Source organism: Podarcis muralis, chromosome 5 (genome assembly GCF_964188315.1).
Source record: "Podarcis muralis chromosome 5, rPodMur119.hap1.1, whole genome shotgun sequence".
NCBI classification, from domain to species: Eukaryota; Metazoa; Chordata; class Lepidosauria; order Squamata; family Lacertidae; genus Podarcis; species Podarcis muralis.
In genome coordinates this window covers 80,791,822-80,806,086 of record NC_135659.1, presented here as the reverse complement: position 1 = coordinate 80,806,086, position 14,265 = coordinate 80,791,822, and the positions used below count along the sequence as shown (strand labels likewise).

The 14,265-nt window shown below is 43.9% G+C and overlaps 1 protein-coding gene across 8 annotated transcripts in view; it reads left to right on the top strand.

The window, feature by feature from the left end:
- Positions 1 to 14,265, top strand: part of SULF2 (sulfatase 2) — a 284,708-nt gene that overhangs the window by 250,245 nt on the left and 20,198 nt on the right. For all 8 annotated transcript variants that reach the window (XM_028735142.2, XM_028735145.2, XM_028735140.2 and 5 more), the window contains 2 exons: positions 232 to 361; positions 13,364 to 13,571. In XM_028735142.2, coding sequence (XP_028590975.2) covers positions 232 to 361; positions 13,364 to 13,571 — 338 coding nt within the window. The remainder of the gene's footprint in view (positions 1 to 231; positions 362 to 13,363; positions 13,572 to 14,265) is intronic.

Here is a 14,265-nt window from a genome sequence, read left to right as displayed (position 1 = left end):
ATCCATCGCTGCTTGGGGTCTCTGGGCCCTGGAAACCAGCCTGGCCTTGCTGCCATGTCCTTGGACCTCCTCACTGAAAGGCCATGCGGCTAGCGCTCAATCACTCCTCACTCGTTATTCCATGGAATATGGTAGAGATGGCGCTCACTCTTCATGAACAAAGATTATATGAACAACTTCTTGGATGAAGATGCAGCCTTTACAGAGCTGTGCATGTTCTTCCCTTTTCAGGAAACTGTTACACAAGAGAGAGAATGAGAAAATGGATGCTCAAGAAGAAAATTTCCTGCCCAAGTACCAACGGGTGAAAGACCTCTGCCAGCGAGCTGAGTATCAAAGTGCTTGTGAACAGCTTGGGCAGGTGAGCATCTGCACCACAAGTCTAAGGCATAGCAAGGATTTAGGAGGTTCCTTTACTTTGTTATCCATCTTACAACAGATGGACTGAATATTTTAGAGCTAGCTTTCCTTTCTGTTGCTCTTCCAGCAGTAGAAGAAAATGTATCTGCAGGGCAAGAGGCCAAGATTTCCCCTGGAATCTTAGTCAAACAAGGAGAAACATTTCAGAGCTGAATTACGTCTCTATTTCAGTTCCTTCTCAAATTCAGCTTAGTGGACCTTCATGTTCTCTTCCTTTTTCATATTAATATTCATTTCCTTTTTTTAAAGTCCAGATGTACAGAAAAGGGTCAGTAAATGAAGTTATTGCTGTATGGTTTTGGTACAAACTCTTCAAGTTTACTATTCAGGCTATTCAGGATTACTTACGGCAAACAACCTTCCATCCAAGCATTGCACATGTCACCTTGCCTGTTCCCTTTCTTATTCTTTTAAGGATAATAAAATGTTTATGTGGTGTCTGTGGAAAGTGAGTAAAAATAGCCTTGCTGCTGGCAAAGAGGGAAATGATAAAAAAAACTCTGTCATCTATGTATTAGTCGTCAAGGAATGGAAGGATTGTTTTAAGGCTTTTCAGTGTGAATTGATTTGGGCAGTTCAGCATGGGATGGAATTGAGCAACCAAGACATCAACAGAACCTGCAGCAATCAAGTTGATTAGAGTCAGGGCTGATTTTCAAATAGTCACCCTCCCCATCATATATCAAGCCCCTCTTCTACACCTGTTGCTCTATCTAGGCAAAAAAACAAGTCTCTTTGTGGGGTGTGGAGAATGTGTCTGAAAGATAAAACTGCTCTTACATCTCTGTATAGCTAACCTTTTATGGCGGTTTTTTTATATACTGTAGCGCACCCCAAAAAAATCACTTTTTTTTTTACATTGCTTAGTTTCACAAAGATATGCATATCTATATGATTTGTGTGGCTATGCATCAGAATGTAGGGAGCTTCCTTTATATGGAATAAGATATTTGGTCTTGACTAACCCTATCCGCCAGTTCAGTAAGCCCATATAGATCAGGCGTAGCAGCGCTCCCAATTCATGGGCATCAGACATCTGTAAAGGGCACCCATGCATAAAGCTGTTTCTTGATTGTGTGGTTCCCAGTTGTACATGCAACACCTACAGACAGTTCCCAAACACGTGCGTAGAGCCATCCATGTAAGGACTCTTTATAGACATCTGGATGAATGCATATCAGCTGGAGGTAGAACTTGCCATGCCAGATCCACCTGCATTCCATGCCCATGGATACTGTGCATCTGGGAAGCTGTTGTCTATGCATTTTCCCCCAGGGATTCCCACCACTACTTAAATCCAAATGCAGCTGCAGGAGGCTATAATCTAGAGGGGCAGGCCAGTGCTAGGTGGAAAGGCTCTTAAATCCTTTTCTCCTCCAGCAGTTATTCTAATCATAACCACCACGACCCCACAGCTTTCCCATGTTAAGGGGTAGGTTGGAGGAGGGAAGAAACAGAGCTACATGAAAAACAGCTGGTGCTGAGCAGAAAATTCAGCAGAGAGAAAAAAGAGCAGTTCTCCCTCACTTCACCATGCAGGTGTTTTGCTCAGAATTGCAGTCTCCTGTGACTGCTTTTGATTTAAAATAACAGCAACACCCACCCACCCCTAGACAAGCAAACCTTGAGGTGTAATGCACATGCAATTGTCTTGTCTAGCTTTATCCTGACTGGCAACAGTGCTCTAAAGCCTTAGGAACAAGATCTTTCTCAGCCCTGCATCCTGAAACAGACACTTCTGTCTGCTTAGTAAGCTCTTTTAAGAGCCAGTTACGGTAACATCTCTCATCTGTACAGCGTTCCCAGAAGCTGTAATGTAGCATCATCATAACAGTTGAGTGAAAACTCTGTTCCAATAATTTTGCAAAGTTTATACAGATTTTGTTCCTGTGGTTTCATCCACTTGACTGGAAGGCTTTCAGGGTGAATTCATTCTTGTATTGAATTTGGATGATGGTCAGTTTATTGGCCACTTGGCGCTTAAGGGGTCTCTAAGCAACCTACACAATTTTAAGAGCATAAAGCATAGAATAGATTTTTAAAAACACATTACCATGCAATAAGCCCATAAAACTTATAAAAGAGCAGCAAAAGCATATAACCAATAAACAGCAAAGTAATCATAATCTATCAAATGCCTGGGAGATACTTGGTGCCAAAAGGATGTTAATGATGGCACCAGGCAGACGTCACAGTCTGAGAACACCCTCTCCCTCATTTCCACCCTCCAACTTTTTCCCTCCGAGGGGGCACCTGGGGGCAGGGCCTCTGGTGAAGACCAAAGGGTCTGAGTAAGCTCATATTGGGGTCATGGGACTTTCTGGGTCAAAACCAGCACGTTGAACTGAGCTTTATACTTATTGTCATTTTAATAAATCAGGCAGGCACTGCATAGGAAGGATGAGATGACTTGAAAATGTGTAACTCCTGTATAAGATCTCAAGAACAGTTTCACTGTGTCAGATGAACAGTTGTTTTAGGTCCATACTCCAGTCTTTGACACCTCTCTGTCTTTGGCATTCTGCAAACTTTGTGAAAGCTTCCATAACTGTTTTTGAACACCTCTCCCTCACTGCTGGTCTACAAATGCTTCTTTGTACGACAGAAACTTCTACATCTTCCATTGTCTGTCAAGCACTAGAGAACACTTTCCAATGAGATAAGTACCTGCTGGTGATAAGTGGCAGATAACCAACAGAGTTCCATCCTTGAAAAGGTGTGAACTCCACCTGTAAGACTCTTCATTTTAAACAACTAATTAACGATCTGATTTTAAAGTCTGGTATGAGACTGGGGATCACATTTCCAGAGTATACTTCTTAACTGTTCCTGATTGTTCCTGTGACTGATTGAAGCTAATATTTGAAGCTGCCCCTTGATATACCGTTGAAGAATCCCTCAAGCTCACCTTATGCTTCCCTGAAACTTGCTTGCAGCTGTGGATAGATTCAGGCAGCAACTCACTTCCTCCACCACGAAGTGTTTTTTTACAAGGTGCTAAGCATATTCCAAGTAGTATAAAGCAGTGTTTCCCAACCTTGTGCCTCCAGCTGTTTTTGGACTACAATTCCCATCATCCCTTGCCACTGGTCTTGCTAGTCAGGGATGATGGGAATTGTAGTTCAAAAACAGCTGGAGGCACAAGGTTGGGAAACACTGGTATAAAGAGAGCAGCGTCTCTCCCCCACCCCCCCCACCCCCCAGAGGAGAGAGTAGGATCAAAATTGCCCTTGAGGATGAGTGGCTTACACGAAACACTCTGGTTATTTCTTAAGTGATTCCCCACCGCCCCTGTTCCTCAAATAAATTATTCACTGCACTTTGGAGGTTTGTCTTTTGGGTTAGTTTTTCAAAACACTTTTGAAAAGGGAAAAAAAGAGACTTGTGGCAACTTAAAGCCAACAAGTTCATTGTGGCAGAAGCTTATCGGTACTAGAGTCCATTTTGTGAAACGCATTAAGTGCTGTCTTCAGCTGCAAGGCTTACATACGTGATAAAGGACACGTTCGTACTCATAAGTGCATTCAAGCACAGAGAAGGAGAATTGTAAATCTGAGGTGCAAGAGGTTAAATATGTGACATTTTTATGCTGAATAGCGTACAACTCCATGCCTTTGCTATGTTAAGAACATAAGAAGGGGTACTGGATCAGAGCAAAGGCCCATCTGGACCAGCGTCCTGTTGCGTGCCAAAGTGGCATGAAACTGCCCCTCCACCTGAGATCAAAGGACCACACATGACACCATTCTTTTGCACTGAATTTGACCCCAACTTTATTGATTACAGATGTAAGGGGATGAGGCTTAGACATTGGGCATATCCTATATCAACCAGCCCGCCTGCTAGATGTTTTCTAGGGGTCAATCCAGAGTTGGGGAAGCCCTATAACATACATCAAGTTAGGTGCCTTCTTGCCTGCATTGAGTGCTGTGGCTTTAGCCCCTCCCTGGGCATCTGGACAGAAGCACTTTTTCCTCAATCCCTTTAATGGGATACCCCATTTCCCCAGAGGGGTAGGCAGAAACTTGCAACCTCTCCTCCTACCATGACTAAAGGCTTTACCCAATGCCTAACCCAACAAAGTTGTGGCGATTGCTATGAGGAAGGCAAAACCTTCAGATGAGGCCAATTAGGCTGTTGGAAAAATTCTCCCAGGGCCCTGAATATGGTGGCTGAGATCATCCATACCAAGCGACTACCCCCAGAATGGGTAGGCACAAGCTGAACCCAAAGTGGGGGGCGGGGATAGTGGGAGAAACAGAAAATAACCGTGGTGCCAGTAAATGGACAAGCTGCACTTTTTATTTCTGAGGAGGGGACCAGAGCAAAGGCCTCCTTTGGACCCAGTCCGTGTGGTGTTCCATGTGTTTAAATTTAGGCTGGCTATACTGATTAACAAAGCAATGACAAACCTAGACAGCATCTTAAAAAGCAGAGACATCACCTTGCCAACAAAGGCCCGTATAGTTAAAGCTATGGTTTTCCCAGTAGTGATGTATGGAAGTGAGAGCTGGACCATAAAGAAGGCTGATCACCAAAGAATTGATGCTTTTGAATTATGGTGCTGGAGAGTCCCATGGACTGCAAGAAGATCAAACCTCTCCATTCTGAAGGAAATCAGCCCTGAGTGCTCACTGGAAGGGCAGATTGTGAAGCTGAGGCTCCAATACTTTGGCCACCTCATGAGAAGAGAAGACTCCCTGGAAAAGACCCTGATGTTGGGAAAGATGGAGGGCACAAGGAGAAGGGGACAACAGAGGACGAGATGGTTGAACAGTGTTCTCGAAGCTACCAGCATGAGTTTGACCAAACTGCAGGAGGCAGTGGAAGACAGAAGTGCCTGGCGTGCTCTGGTCCATGGGTCACGAAGAGTCGGACACGACTAAACCACTAAGCAAAAGCATACTGAGTAACAGCACAATCCCATGCATGTATGCTCACGAAGAAGCCCTACTGAGTTCAGTGGGACTTACTTCTGGATAAATGTGTTTAGGATTGTATTCTTTGTTTCTGTGCCTTTTTATTGATGTAACAGTGTTCTAAGATTAAGACTGTGTGTCGAGTTACCGAAAAAAAAGCAAACTGCATCCAGTAATAGAAAAATCCTTCCAGGAAGGTCACAGCTATTTATCCCTGATTGGAGCCCCGAGTAATGAGTTTGAGTTAACATCTGTAATTGCTGCAGTTGCAGGAAAGCTGTGAAGGGCAGCGATGCAAAGCCACTTGGTGTGGAGGCAGGGGATTTGGAAGGAGGTCAAGGCTTCTCAACAGAAATACAAAATCTGGTGTGTGTCTGGCAATAGGGCCTATGCAAATGTTAAAGGAGCAGGACTCGCTAAGGAAATTAGGTGACGTAATGGCATGCGAGCTTATTGGAAAAGGAGGATTTCTTCCTACGATACTCTGAAATTGGTAGTTTATGCAAACTTTAACTAAACATGGACATCCACACTTAAATGGAAGGTATGAATTGCAATATTAAATCACAAAACTAGTATCTTCCTATGCAAGACAGTTTTCAGATATTTGTAGAAATGTTTTAGCAAAATACACATAATATTCTTCAGACATGTAAACCAGGATCGCTTAAGTCAAGCCTAACTGTTCATACTGTCAAAATCGAATTTTGGTCCTCTTGAAGTTCTCTTGACCTTTTGTCATAATATTGTGCCGAGTGCCATATTCTTTCCAGGAAGAAAACAAATTAATAGCATGTGCCTTTGAAGTCTGAAACAGTATTGGTTTTTAAAAGAATAGTTAAAATACCATGCAAACTCTGGCTAAATATGTTTGCCTAGTAGCCAGCTGTTGCTTTCTCCCATTTTTGGGAAAATTCTGGCTGCCGTTACTAGAATAAAGACTGAGTGCTATGTGGGATTTTAGACCACATGACTTCCATATACTCATCAGTATAAGTCAGTGATGTGAGGGATGACATTAATAACACTTTCTTAGAAATAGTTTTATTGGGGGGTGCAATTTCCTGCAGTTTGCTGGACTCTCTTCAGCTATTAATATTATCATGCTTCATCTGTTGAGTTGCTTTAATGAATGTGTTATTGGAATGGAGTGGAGGAGTTAGAAGCTTACATGCACTTACAGGGGAACATAGTTGCTTACAGCTAATAACAGTGAGGCATTACTACAAAAGGCCAGATTCACTTTTAATTGCATTTAAATAAACCTTACTTGCATTAAGAATTTTGCAGAGCTGAGCAAAGGAATTGGTTTAATCAGTGGAACAAACTGACTGACATATCCCAGTGTATTATCTGCAGCCTCCAGGCCTATCCCTTTACCCTTGCCAAGACCTGATTGACTGCTTCCTTCTTAAGTTATGCCCTCATGGCTGCCCAAGGTGTCAGAGTGTGAATATAGGGCCTGTTTGATGTCACCAAAGTAATATACTAGTTTTGTGATTTTGCTCTACTATATAGGAATTCTTCATGCATGACACAGCAAAAATGACGGAGACCTTTGACTTGCATACTTTATAGGGTAATATAGTAGGAATTTACTGGGGCTCTCGCGGAGGTGACAAAACTGGCACAGTCTGTAAAATACTTCAAGAAGGGCCATAGGTATTTTGCATATAATAATTGGCACTTTTGGGAGAGGCATGTGGCACATGATCAGTACTGCACTGTTCCTATTCAGAAATTGATACCATCACACTAGGGGCAGTTTGAAAAATCTCTATGATTGCAGAAACGATTTAGACTTTCTTCCTTGATTCTGATCGATTTTTCAAAGATATTTGCAGCTTATGAGTGCTAATTACTTTCTCACTAAAGTTGAGTGTCTGCAGATTCAAACTAAGGCAGAGACAAAACATTGTTGTAGGGGCGTGGAGGGTAGTTTTTCTTGTGTTTACTTCATTGACTCATCAAGCTGTGATGGGCATGAGGGGCTTGTAGATCACTTAATGAAACCAGTGCAGGAAATGACGAGTTAGAGCCTATTGCCCTCCAGCTTTTGTTTATAGATTTCCAGGGAGAAAGAGCCCACAAACCCTCTAGGTAACTTGTTCCATTGTTGATCTTCTCTTACTGTCAAGAAGCTGCTTCCAGCATTCAGCCAAAATCTACCCCTCTAGAACATTTCTCTTCCAGTGTGGCAAAGGAAAAACCATTGTTCTTGTCAATAGGACAACCATTCAGGTACCCAAAGTGTTTTCATGTCATCTGCCTGCACCTCAGTCTTTCCTTCAACATTTCAGCATTGTTTCATTGTTTATTTTAATTATGTGAAGAGGCAGTGTGACTCTGAGTATTAGTTGCTGGAAACCACAGAAGATGAGCATGCTGTTGCAACTCAGGACATGTTTGTGGGCTTCGTTTAGGCATCTGGTTGGCTACTGTGGGAATAGGATGCTGAATTAGATGGACCTGTGGCCTGATCAAGCAGGGAACTTCTTATGTTCTTGTTTTATAAAGGATTTCATACTTAGAAGCCATTGTATCTTGTTTATGAATTTCTATATCACTCTTCATCTGAGGATCACAGTATAAAAACACACACAAGCAACAACAACACCCCTCCCCCCAGTTTAAAAGGCCATAGGTTATTTAATTAGTCAGAGGCCTAGGACAAGAGGAATGTTTTCACTTGGTGTCTATAGGTATATAATGATGGTGCCAGGTAAGTCGCCCTGGGGAAAGCATTCTACAAACAGGGAGCCACAGCAGAAAAGGCCCATTCTTGTGTTGCCATCCTCCAGGCCGCTTGTGAAGGAGGTAGACAAAGAAGGGCCTCAGATGATAATTACACAGCCTGGGTTGGTTCATATGGGGGTTTATAAGCTGTTTAAAAGTTTTTATAGGTCAAAACCTATGTTTAAAAGGCTTTATAGGTCAAAACCAATTTGAATTGGTGGCATATTGATTATAATAGGGCATGGGCAGGCAAACTAAGGCCCGGGGGCCGGATCCAGCCCAATCGCCTTCTAAATCTGGCCTGCGAATCAGCGTGTTTTTACATGCGTAGAATGTGTGCTTTTATTTAAAATGCATCTCTGGGTTATTTGTGGGGCATAGGAATTCATTCTTTTTTCTTTCAAAATATAGTCCAGCCCCCCCCCAAGGTCTGAGGGACAGTGGACCGCCCCCCTGCTGAAAAAGTTTGCTGACCCCTGTAATAGGGAGTGCCAGCCCAATACATTTTGCTGTCTGAGGCAACGGCAAAGATGATGTCCCCCGTTTTGTGTACAGAAGCTGACCGGACAGGCTGCTTAATTTTGCCTCAGCACTAGTGATGAGACAACGTCTTCACTGCCGCTGAGGCAGATGGCTAGTGTAGGGAGTGCAGGACAGGCCATGTAGGAGGCACGGCTCTGCTTTTCAGTGGAGGGGAATGGCCAGGGAGGTAACGCTACCATCCAACTGCGTCTGCTGCCTGAGGCGTTTACCTCACTCTGCCTAATGGTAGAGCTGGCTCTGCTGAAAGGGCCTATTCTCCATACCCTTGACTGTCTTTTCCTGTTCTCCTTTGAATCCATTCCAAATGACAATGGCTTCACTTGGCTCCTTCAAGTATGGTTTGCCCAGACCCAAGGACACAGTGTTCCATATGTGGCTGAACTAGTGCAGAACAAAGTGAAACTTACTGTATTTTTCGCCTTATAGGACGCACCGGCCCATAGGATGCACCTAGATTGGGGGGGGGGATAAAGGGGGGGAATTATTTCCCCCCCCCCCCAGGCTTCCCCCGACGCCAGCCCCCAGAACAGGACCCAGAGCGATGCCGAAGCTGCGTGCAGCTTTGGCATCGCTCTGGGAGCTTGTGGGTCTGGGGGCAGGGAAAGCGGAGCTGGGGGGGGAGCTGCGCCTCCCGCTGTCCCCCAAGTTTGCGGGGCTGACGACGGGGAGGAGCAGGCTTCTCCCCCCCGCCAGCCTTCTAACCAAGTCGGGGGACAGCGGGAAAGGCGCACTGCGCCTCCCCGCTGTCCCCCGAGCTTGGGGGCTGGCAGTGGGGCTCTCCTGAAGCCTGGAGAGCAAGAGGGGTCGGTGCGCACCGACCCCTCTCGCTCTCCAGGCTTCAGCGAAAGCCTGCATTCGCCCCATAGGACGCACACACATTTCCCCTTCATTTTTGGATGGGAAAAAGTGCGTCCTATAGGGCGAAAAATACGGTAACTCTTCTTGTGAACTGGAAACTGTGGTTCAGTTAATGCTGCCTAAAAATTGCATTAGTTACACGAACACTCAGACATTGCTGCAGAAAAGCACTCCAGAAGATCTTTTTTAAAAAGGAGAGAAAAGAAAAGCAGAACAAGTTAGTTTTAATTAACTCAGTTTTAAAATGCTTACATTAGTGTAAGTGTAGAGCATTAGGAAGGATATGCCCTCAGTGGTATAACAAGAACTACCCAAGCAGGTGTTTGCGCCAGTAACACAACCATTTTACAGCCAGTAGTGACTGGAGGTAACCGGTTTCAGCAAGAGCTGGCAGCAGAAAAATAAATTATTTATTCTTCGCAACTAAAAGGTAGCAGGGAAAAGCTGTTGCCAAAAAATAAAATAAAATGTTTTGCTTTAATTAAAGAAATCGTATGCAGTCTCACTTTAGCTCAAAGCCATGACCAGCTGTAAACAGTTGCTTCAAGTAAGAGCTGTGTCCCTGTCTTCGGAAAACAAGAACAAGAAGTTTGGAAAATCCTTCCCAATGGTACAGAGTCATAAATCCAGAAATTTGTAACAGAATAATTGGGATCGAGAGGGTAATATTTTTAGACTACAGCATAACTTGGAACACCAACAGAGACAGCCTTTAATATTTAAAACTGAAATATGTCTGTTTTATTGCATATTTAGTTTATTGAATCCAATCACAAGATCTTTTTGCCTCCCCCCCCCAACAAATCATCTTCAGAAGTTAAATAGCAACAGACTTGGAGGAAAGAAAAAAGCACAGACATGGTCATTATTGCCCTTCCCATCAAGATTTCCCCCTGATTCCACTCAATAGTTGTACATTTGATGTGTATCACCTACAAACAATCTTTTCTTCAGGAAGCAAGATGGATCTGCAACAAAAAGTTGCAGTTAAGAGAGCGCCTGTCTTTCAGTCAGTTGGTTTTGCCCTCCTTCATCCACCATGATATTCAATTCACCCCCCCCCCAATTTTCTCCCCCCCCTCCTCCAACACATACACACGCACCAATCAGCATTCTGCGTGCACTGATACTTATGTGAATTCTGTTTGCGTAACTGTGCCTTCAGTGCTAGGTCCATGTTGCCTTTGGGAGTGTAAGACTTCTGTTACTTCTTTGCCCTTGAAGACAGTTCGCAGACTGCTGCTGATGCAGAATGAAGACACTAGCTTGTTTTAAAGAGATAGACCATCAAGCGCCAATTATATAGGGGTTTAGAGTGTGAGTTCATAGTGGTTCACTGTAGCTTCTCGGCCACAAACTAAGGGGCTGGTCTTGTCTTTAAAACCTAGATTATATGGAGGCTAGGTACTTTAGAAACAAGTTCCATCTCCTTGTCTTATGCAGTGGTACCTCGCAAGACGAATGCCTCGCAAGACGAAAAACGCGCAAGATGAAAGAGTTTTCCGTTTTTTGAGTCGTTCCGCAAGACGAATTTCCCTTGCTTGCGAGTTCTTGCGATTTTGTTTCCTTTTTCTTAAAGCCGCTAAGCCGTTAATAGCCGCTAAGCCGCTAAGCCGTAAATAGCCGCTAAGCCGTTAATAGCCGTGCTTCGCAAGACGAAAAAACCGCAAGACGAAGAGACTCGCGGAACGGATTAATTTCGTCTTGCGAGGCACCACTGTAAATGAAAACAATATTGGCCTTATTTATCTTGTTCATCTTGTTTAATGTTCAGTAACAGCATTATCTTAAGAGCTTTTAATATTACAAATAGAATTTGTTGCTCTACTTAAAAACAACACTACCACCACAATTCATTCCGTTTCCATACTTGTTGAACTTGGCTTCATTTCACATCATGCTTTAAATTTATTTCCACTCTGTATTGCCTCCGTCACAATTAGCTGGAATAGTTGTTAACAGTCCTTTTGAACTTGTACTGGTAATAATCAATTTCAGGCAGAGATGCTCATTAAAGTTTATGACTGCAATGTTCATGTAACTTCTCAGTTGAAAATATTGGATGTTGCAAATTCTGACCATTGAAGTCCCTCTTAAATTCATTAAATCTCATACAGTGTCAATGTTTTAAAGCACCTTAGAAGTCTTAACCACTTCATACCTAAAATTTCAGATTACTTTGCTATGTTTAACATTTCATTTTAACTAAAAAAACCCATTGCAGATATTGATGGATTTAAGTATCTTTTAAGCATATCCCAAGTTTTCATAGCAGCTGAAATGGGAAGATTTTCACTTCTCCTTCATATCACCAAGGCATAGGAATATGAGCTATCAACAACTGTCTTGATTGAGGAAGGGGGACTTTAACAAAACAATAATGCCTACCGAAAAGTATTTCCTACCGAGTTCAATAGACTTTACTCTCAGAAAAGTAGATACAGAGTTTCACGCTAAGGCATCAAACCTGAACACACTTACTAGGAAGTCAGGCCCTTAAATACAGTGGATGTTGCTTTTGAGTAAACATGCATAATATTGCACAAGACAATCTTCAGTGTTGCATTTTGATGAGTTGGTTAAACCTGGACATGCAACATTATTTTTAGTCTTTGGAAAATTGATAAAATGTCCTTTTATTTATGTATTGCTATCTCAAAGTTCCGTAACAGTGAGGTAGGAGAGCTAAAAGTAATGCCAATATATTTCATATCTGGCAACCAATGCGCCCCTCCGCTTTCAGATACAGTGGTACCTCGGGTTAAGAACTTAATTCGTTCTGGAGGTCCGTTCTTAACCTGAAACTGTTCTTAACCTGAGGTACCACTTTAGCTAATGGGGCCTCCCGCTACCGCCACACGATTTCTGTTCTCATCCTGAAGCAAAGTTCTTAACCCGAGGTACTATTTCTGGGTTAGCGGAGTCTGTAACCAGAACATCTGTAACCTGAAGCGTCTGTAACCCGAGGTACCACTGTAGCTCATTTACCAGAATTAATGTATTTAGTGCTAAGTCTGGAAATGTATACTTCAGGCATAGGCAACCTTCGGCCCTCCAGATGTTTTGGACTACAATTCCCATCATCCCTGACCACTGGTCCTGTTAGCTAGGGATCATGGGAGTAGTAAGCCAAAACATCTGGAGGGCTAAAGGTTGCCTATGCCTGGTATACTTGATTCTGACCCAACTAAGCCTCTGGTAAATGAACCACCATAGCCACTGGAGGGCCATGAAAATTTGTGTCCCTGGCTTTTTAGACTCATCTATCCATGCACTATCTGTAAGCAAAGGGGGCGCATTGGTTGCCAAATGTGACACACACACACACCCCGTAGCTCTTCTACACCCCTAACATGTTTCTGCCAAATTAACATCTGCTATGGGACAGATGGGGACGCGAGTGGCGCTGTGGGTAAAACCTCAGCACCTAGGACTTGCCGATCGCATGGTCGGCAGTTCGAATCCCCGTGGTGGGGTGAGCTCCCGTCGTTCGGTCCCAGCTCCTGCCCACCTAGCAGTTCGAAAGCACCCCTAAGTGCAAGTAGATAAATAGGTACCGCTTTATAGCGGGAAGGTAAACGCCATTTCCGTGTGCTGCTCTGGTGCCGGTTCGCCAGAGCAGCTTCGTCACGCTGGCCACGTGACCCGGAAGTGTCTGCGGACAGCGCTGGCCCCCGGCCTCTAGAGTGAGATGAGCGCACAACCCTAGAGTCTGTCAAGACTGGCCCGTACGGGCAGGGGTACCTTTACCTTTACCTTTACTATGGGACAGATAATTGTGATTTGATCTTCTGAGAATACTACCAACCAACTTTGAATGTCCAAAGTATGTAGAAGAACATTTGCCTCTATCATGCCATTTTGGGAACCTTTCCCTCCCGTTTCAGAAATGGCAGTGCATGGAAGATGCCAGCGGGAGGCTCAAGCTGCACAAATGCAAAGGGATGGCCAGCCTTACAGCTCCAGGAAGCAGCAAAGGTGTCTCCAACCTCATGCCCAAGTACTACAGCAGGAACAGTGAGGACTGCAACTGCGAGGAGAACGAATACAAGCTGAGCCCCATCGGGCGGCGAAAGAAGATCTTCTCCAAGAAGAGTAAGTAAACGGTCAAGCTTCTTGTCTCTTTGCGTGGTGGAGAAAAACCTGACCTGAATAATTAAACTACACACACACACAGTCGTACCTTGGTTTTCAAACAGCTTAGTTCTCGAACGTTTTGGCTCCCAAACGCCACAAACCCAGAAGTGACTATTCTGGTTTGCGAACTATTTTTGGAAGCCAAACGTCCAATGGGGCTTCTGCCAGTTCTGATTGGCTGCAGGAGCTTCCTGCAGCCAATCAGAAGCCACGCTTTGGTTTCCAAACATTTTGGAAGTTGAATGGACTTCCGGAACAGATTACATTCAACTTCCAAGGTACGAGTGGGTGGGTGTATGCATTCAAATCCCATATTTTTAAATAAAGCGCTTAAGGTAGCTTATGACATACTGAAAAATCAGAAATGACATCTCAACAATAAGAAATATTACAAGTTAAAATGGAAGAATACAAGTGCAATGGAACTTAAACTTGACTGGCCAAGACCCTGCCCAGAAAGGGAAGGTCTTTGCAAAATTGCTGAAGGCCATCAAAACTGGAAGGGGTGGCAAGATGAGCCTCATTGAACAGGGAGTTTGCACAACGAAGCGCAGCCACTGAGAAGGGTCCAATGTCTTTACCAGCTGCACCTGTGCTGCCAAGGAGAAGCCATTTGGTAGGCAGGCTTGCATGGAAGGAGAAAGTCCTTTAG